The sequence below is a fragment of the Trichechus manatus genome, unplaced genomic scaffold (assembly GCF_000243295.1).
Source record: "Trichechus manatus latirostris isolate Lorelei unplaced genomic scaffold, TriManLat1.0 scaffold00308, whole genome shotgun sequence".
NCBI lineage: Eukaryota > Metazoa > Chordata > Mammalia > Sirenia > Trichechidae > Trichechus > Trichechus manatus.
The window spans coordinates 608,534-616,021 of NW_004444244.1; the positions used below are offsets into that span (position 1 = coordinate 608,534).

At 44.4% G+C, this 7,488-nt stretch overlaps 1 protein-coding gene across 9 annotated transcripts; it reads right to left on the bottom strand.

Annotated features, from left to right (window-relative positions):
* Nucleotides 1-466: 466 nt before the first annotated feature.
* On the bottom strand, nt 467-6,937 carry ZNF32 (zinc finger protein 32). Of its 9 annotated transcripts, none has more exons than XM_023725417.1 (3): nt 6,875-6,937; nt 4,167-4,306; nt 467-2,770 (listed from the first exon to the last, which is right to left on the bottom strand). In XM_023725417.1, the coding sequence occupies exons 2-3, from the start codon at nt 4,234-4,236 to the stop codon at nt 1,977-1,979; spliced, it is 864 nt and encodes a 287-aa protein (XP_023581185.1). In that variant the 5' UTR covers nt 4,237-4,306; nt 6,875-6,937; the 3' UTR covers nt 467-1,976. The 9 variants fall into 9 exon arrangements, with proteins under 9 accessions (XP_023581185.1, XP_023581184.1, XP_023581183.1 ...); XM_023725416.1 differs by having other exon boundaries at nt 4,167-4,795; nt 6,875-6,907; XM_012559778.1 differs by having other exon boundaries at nt 1,788-2,728.
* Nucleotides 6,938-7,488: the final 551 nt, after the last annotated feature.

The window sequence follows — 7,488 nt, forward strand, 5'->3', positions numbered from 1 at the left end:
GCATAACAAATTACCCCAAAATATAGGGGTATAAATTCGTAACGTTTTATTTTTCTCATGCTTTTGTGGGTTAGGAATTTGACAAGGCAGTTCGTACTTGAGGGTCTCTAATGCGTTTTGGGTCAGATGTCAGCTGGAGCTGCAGCCATCTGAAGGTTCTACTGGGCTGGATAGCTAAGATGGCTCACTCGCATGGCTGGCAGTTGATGCTGGCTGTTTGTTGGAAGCTCAGCTGAGCTTGTCAACTGGAGTGCTTACGTGCAGCTTGTCTAGCATGGTGGTCTCAGGATAGTTGGACTTTCTACATAGACCTGGGCGTCTACCACCTGAAGTAGGGTATAGAACATTTTCTCATTCCGTAAAGTTCCCTCATTCCCCTTTCAATTCTCATGTACCCTCTCCCGTCCCCCAGAGGCAACCACTATTTGACTTGTATTGCTATAGATTAGTTTTGCTTGTTCTTTAAATTCCATTCATAATAATGGAATTATCACTACATTTGTGTCTGTGTGATTTTCCCCTCAACATAAGGGTTTCAGATTCATCTGTGTTATTGCACGTATCCGTTGTACGCTCTTTTTATTGCTGAGTCAGATTTCATTGTTTGAACATACCACAATTTGTTTAGCCTTCACCTGTTGCTGGGTATTTGTTTCCAGTCTGTGGCTATTACGAGGATATTATGAACGTGCTTGTATGCATCTTCAAATGTTAGCAGGTTATCTTTGGGAGCAATATTGTATTATTATTCAAATCTATAGTATTTCTAAAGTGTTGCAGTGCTTAAAGAACTTTGATATCATTTACCTCTAGATGCTGAAGATTTGCTGTCATAAACTTTTTGGGATTAAGGAGTCTATAGTTTATTACACTAGACCCCTCTTGTAGAGGATCAGTACTTTATAATTTAAGAAGAATGGAATGGTACCTTGTCAAGAAAACCACATATTTACATAATTATTTTAATTACATAAATGCTTATAATAAAAATTATAGAGATGGCTAAAGTAAAAAATGAAAATTTCCCTTCAAAAGCATCTTCTTTTCCAACCTCCTTTAAGTCTCATCCCCTAGAAGTAAACAAAACTAGAGTGGTTTATACTTCCAAATTTCTGTGTAGGAAGAAGAAAACACTTTTGCCAGAGGACTGAAACTTCATTATTGACTACAAATCTGGGTTTAGTAATAAGAACCCTTGTGTCCTTTCTAGGTGACTGCAACCCCAAGATATTGCTACTGTGGCCAAAGAGGAAGCGAAGGTCATTATGTCTTCCAAGGAATAGGAGTCCTTTAAATTGAGGGCATGATAATAGGCTTACAGTTTTCAAGAAATTGCCAAATAGATAACTGTCTGGCTACAGGCAAATTATCTCTATTCCACTTAGGAATGGAGGACTGAAGTCAATCTGAGTCCACAAACTCCAAACCTTTGCAGGCTGGGAAAGCAGTATTCTTTTGAAAGGAAAGGTTAAGGTGTTTTCTACGGGCATGAGTGGTTTGCTAGAATAAGTTATTGGGGGTATCATCCAGATAATAAGAGGATATATAGATTTGCCCCATGAATTCTGCCTAGTGGTCCTGAATGCAAAACAAGTAATTCGAATATGTAGGGCAGAAAAGAACCTTGGGATTGATAAGAGGCTGATATATATTTTTTAAAGGCTGGTGGTGTCAACTACAAATTTAAAATCTATCTGTTACACCCAGAACAATCTCAAGTGTGGTTCAAGATTAATGGGCAAACTTGGGAAATCAGGTCAAAATAAACTGAAATTAGGAATCATAAGTGATAATGATAATAAACAAAACATTTATTTTCTAGACTTGGGAGAAAAGGGAAAAGTCAGTTTTCCCTACCCAATGATAGCTTTTCTGAAAGATTCTCCATTCATTCCATTGAATTGGATAGGCTGTTTGGTCTTAAGGAGGATTCTGTACACTTAATTCAAAAAGAGAACTTCCTTTGAAGAGAGTGGTCAAAGAGTGAGCCTTTGGGAGCAGCTTCGCTGGTGCACGGCTAGACTCCCTCTCTGAGTGAAGCTTTTTCCACACTGGCCACACAGATACGGTGTCTCTCCTGTGTGGATTTTGCCATGCAGAATACAGTTCCCTCTAGTGTGGAAACTTTTCCTGCATTGTGAACAGGCATAGGGCTTCAGGCCGGTGTGGACTCTGATGTGAACAATTAAGCTTCCTTTCTGACTGAAGGCTTTTCCACACTGATCACATCTGTAGGGCTTCTCACCACTGTGAACTCTTCTATGAACAGCAAGGTTACTTTGATTCCTGAAGCTTCTTTGACAAATTATACACTCATAGGGTTTCTGTCCAGTGTGGAGTCTCTCATGAACGGCCAGACTACCTCGCTGACTAAAGCTTTTCCCACACTCCTTGCACTCATAGGGCTTCTCTCCTGTGTGTATTCGCTGATGTGTAACAAGATTTCCTTTGGCCCTGAAGCTTTTTCCACAGTGGGTACACTCAAAGGGCTTCTGACCTGTGTGGATTCTCTCATGTAATGTTAGACTACCTTTTTGCCTAAAGGATTTTCCACATTCTTGGCAATCATAGACCTTTTGTCTTACTCCAGATGAATCTTCGGGAAGTGTCTTCGAATCTGGGGATTTTTGTTCCAGCTTCTCTCTTCTGAAAGAATTCTGGAAATCCCAGCTTGAGGATCCTGTGGCCTCAGAGTGATCATATTTGTGGTGGGCTTCTGTCATCACATCTGGTAAAATGAGAGGGAAGTCATGTAAGATGCACCAATATGCTGAGTGAGAAGAACAGGAAAAAAAGAAACGTAACACTTTGAGTGCTTATTATGTGCCAGGCATTATGCTATAAACTTTGCATATGTAATTTAATCCTTAAAATAATCCTATGAGATTGCTACAGGTGAGGAAATGAACACAAGGATGTTATCAAATGTCTTACAGCTAGTAACTATAGAGTTGGGATTCAAACCCAGGCATGCTCCACAGCAGTGTCCTGCCTCTAATTTTAATTTAATTTAGCCTCTCAGGTAATCTTGTAAGGCGGACATGCCTATCTCCATTTTACAGATAAGAAAATGGGCTCAGAAAACTATACAGGATCACATTAGAGCCTCATGCCTAGGTATTATCTGACTCAAAAACAGGTGTGAATCCAGGATGTATATGGCCTAAAGCTTTAAAATTTTAGAGGCCCCCCCTTTAAGAAAAAGTATAAAATTATGCACAAGGCCTTGAAAGAGACCAATGCACGTGAGGGGCCTGAACCTTAAATTTCATTAGCTTTATTAAAATTCCACTTCTGCTCCACATTCTGCTCTCTTGACAGAGAAGTAAGCTCCAAAAAAACCAAACCTGTTGCCATTCATTCCGACTCATAGCGACCCTATAGGACAGGGTAGAACTGCCTCCAAGGAATGGCTGGTGGATTCGTACTGCCAACCTTTTGGTGAGCAGCCGAGCTCTTAACCCCTGTGTCACCAGGGCTCCAAAGTAAGCTCCAGAACCTCAGAAAATATGTAGCAGAATCCTTGGCACTTTACTTTTATTATTGCTAATTCCTACAAACCTACAAGGTAATTGTCCCATTTTACAGATAAAGAGCCTGAATCTCAAAGAAATAACTTGTCTGATATTGCAGAAATAGCCAGGACAATTATAGAATTTGATTGAAGGAATATTTTTCCTTTAAAATCCATGCTATCTTCAGTATTCTAAGTTATGGTGGAACTGAAATTAATTTTGTTTTGGAAGTTATTTTCAAACACCCTTTGCACATATTGACAGTGTTTTCCAATCTAAGCCTCCTAATATACTTTAAATATGGGTGCATTTATCACTAGTAATAGTTTGCTTGGCGTCATCCTCAGGAAATTTTCTCCTTAGTCCCATCTTATCCTTATTCAGTAATCACTCTGAGATTTAAAGCTGCTCATTCATTCTCTCAGAGACTACCTCCATATCAAGATTGTTTTCCTTCTTGCTTTGAAATTCTGTTCCTCCTCTGTTTCTATTATTTCTAATTCCAGCTTGCAGGCTTTTCCTATAACCCCCAGAACAGTGAGTTCCACCACGATAAGGCTTCCTCTGCTTCCTCAGACTGCCAGCCCATTCTGGGGATAGGGATTTGAACTCTGAGCTGAGGGCATCCCAGTGATCAACCAACTCACTCACTGAAAAATGCTACATTCTGGGCATATCTTCCATGACAGTCCAGCAGGGTAGCTGTTGGAAATCCAAACATGTCCACTCCTGCTGTATGACCTTAATCACCACCTCTTCATGTAACTTTTCCATGGGCTGTTCCTGGGCACCTGAGCAGGAAAAAACAGACAAAAACAAAACAAAATAACAAAAACAAACAAGACAGGGCAGGCGAGTTGTTAAGTGCCAAGGATAAAGGCAGCAAGAGCTCCACTTTTGGGTGCATGTGAGTAGAGGAAATCTGGATTGCCTGATTTAAAGTCACAATCACCTATAACTGTAAAATGGACCCAAAGGTACCATGACCACACACAAATGAGTCCAGGAGGAAACAGGAGGCAGGAAAGCAGTGAACACACAAAGCAAACACATAACTCTTACTGCCAATTCTAAGATAATGATTACTCCTGTTTGTACTTTAGTCTTGGCATGCGATTGGGACCTTCCATTTCCTTCCTTCATCTAACCATCTAACCACCGGCTATTTTATCCTCCAAGTCTCCAGTGGAATTCAGAATCTGAAAGACCAACAATTCAGCCTTTACGCTGGTTCCGGGATAGAAATGCCACCAATTCTCTTGTCCAGTTCCCCCTAGGTTCTAAGAACATAAGGAATTTCATGTTACTTTTTAGCAATTCTGAGGAAGTTCCAGACCCACCCCTCTCCTACCCTTCAAGAAAGGAGAATGCTAGTTCTGAGAAAGTGTAAAAACTTGTCAGTTTGGGGGAAAGGAAGAGGTATTCTGGGTTCCAAAACCAAGCCCGAGGAACTCCAACTAGGTTACCTAACTTGTCCCTGGTTCCACAGCCAGCAAGGAGTCAAGGCGGAGCAAGGGTTCAAATCCAAGACTTTCTGGATCCAAAGCCTATGCTCTTACATTAGACAATTCTCCAGTTCCTCATATTGAGTTGGAATTGACTCGACAGCAACAGGTTTTGTTTTGTTTTAAAGAGCTGGTGAGATCTCTTATAAAATGGAAGTTTGACTAGACTGAATTACTCTCCTTCCAGGTCCCAGGAATCCATGTGCGTGTGTCTCATGTTATCTTTCTGTACATTCTTCATTTTGGAATATTTTCTTCAGGACCCTAATTACTGAATTTTTACTCTTTATTTATCCAGTGGTTCAATGTATATAGTCTTTGTTTCTAATAAACCAAAAACCAAACCTGTTGCTGTCAAGTCGATTTTGACTACAGCAACCCTCTAGGACACAGCAGAACTTCCCATAAGGTTTCCAAGGCTATAAATCTTTATGGAAGCAGAATACCACATCTTTCTCCCTTGGAGTTGTTGGTGGATTTGAACTGCTGACCTCTTGGTTAGCAGCCAAGCACTTAACCACTGTGCTACCAAATGCTAGCCTCCTGATTTAATGAAATAACAGTATGATGCTACAATTCTTTGTTAATCTAAGCACTTGTGTCCTTCTGCACATTGATAGAAACTGCAGAAACTTACTTGGCGGGCTCACTTCCAACTTGGAGTATGAGCTACAAAGGAATCCCCATCAGAGTGCTGGGATGCTCGCGTGGAAGTGGGAGTCTAACGTACTACTGTTCAACAACTACACATCTACTAAGTAGCTACTTCAGAGTCAGTGGAAAAGTACATGGCATTTACTGCCTGAAGTTGGACTCTATCCCTGAAGATTCCAGAAAACAGTTTAGTCAGAAGAATTTACAGCCTCTGCCTCTTCACAGGCTGTAAGTTCTTCAAAGTAACAACTCAGCTGTGTCTCAGACACCTCCTTGATTAATAAGGGGAAACTGTCATATTTTTCTTCCTAGATCATAAGTCTGAGGTATCAATTTCCTGAAGATTTTAGAGACAGTAGCTTTGTAATATAAAATATTTCCTATCAGAAAGCTTGGAATTAGGCCATGAGACACTTGGATTCTTGCCTTGACTTCCCCAGTATGTGACCTTCGGCAAGTGACCAAACAGCCCTATTTCCTCACTTACTAAGCAAGTTAATAACGACAACTCAAGTAACTCCTGAGAAAATAAGAAACCAAAATGAAAGGGGCTCTGACATGATCTACTGATTTAAGGCTTCAAACTGCAAGTCCTTGGAAGGAGAGGACTACAAGAGGGGGTCAACTTTGCTGTCTCAGAACCCTCTGGGGGATGGGTTCAGGATTAGGAGATTCTGGGTATGTGTGACATTTCCCCACACACCCTGAATCCAGCTTGTCCTTTCTCCCATTCTCCACCCAGAGGGGTCTGCCTCTTCTCACTCTCTATAGAGCCTGCACTTTCTTTCTGTCCGTCGTCCAGATTTCTGGAACCCTCGCCGCAGGCACCTGGGGACACACTTGCCTGTGGCCTCCCCCTCCTCAACGCCTCCAGGGTGCGGGGCCTTCCAGCCAGGACCTGCCCTGAGGAAGCGGCAGTCGGACGGGCCCCGCTCCTCCCGGGCAGACCCTCCCCTACCGCCTGATGCCTTCAGGGCCCGCCCCGCACCCTGGACCTGAGTACCCTGCTCTCGGGTCCACCTAAACCCTCGTCTCCAGGCCGCAGACCTCTCCCCTGAAGCTGGCTTCCCCCATGGCCCAGGCCGGCCAGGTCAGGGCAGCAGGTGCTGCGCTGCCACGCCGAGAGCCCTGGGGCGGGGGCCGGACGGCGCGGCCCCGCCTCGCCCGGGCGCACTGACCCGGGCCGGCGGCCTCACTCACCCCAGCGGCGCGCGCCCGCAGACAAAGGCCAGCAGTCAGCCCGCAGCCGCGCCGGCGCGAGCGGAGCTGAACTACAAGTCCCAGGAGTCTCCGCGCGAGACCGCCCCCCCCCGCCGGGCCGAGGCCTCGGAGGTCCCGGCTTCCTGGAGCACCATGGGAAGCGTAGTTCGGTGAGCGCCACGCCGCCCAGTCTCTGCCCGGCTGGGCTGGCGCCTGGCTGCCGTGCCCCCGGGCCACTCCGCTTGGACCGGAGCCCTGAGCGTCTAGGCGCTGCCCTGACCGCGGAGCAGAGCCGACGGAGGCTGCAACTTGGGCGATAAGATCCGCAAGGTGGCGCAGTGGTTAAAGCGCTCAGCTGCCAACCGAAAGGTGAGCGGTTCAACCTACCAGCTGCTCCACGGGAGAAAGATGTGGCAGTCCGCTTCCATAAAGATTCCCAGCCTTGGAAACTCTGTGGGGGCGTTTCTCCTCTGTCCTGGGGTCACTAAGAGTGCAAATCGACCCGATGGCAACGGGTACGAAATCACAGCATCAAGAAACTGCCGATTCACCAAATCAGGAATCGAGAAACAAAATCTTGGGAAGAAATCAGTTAATAAAGCCTTGGTGTTGAG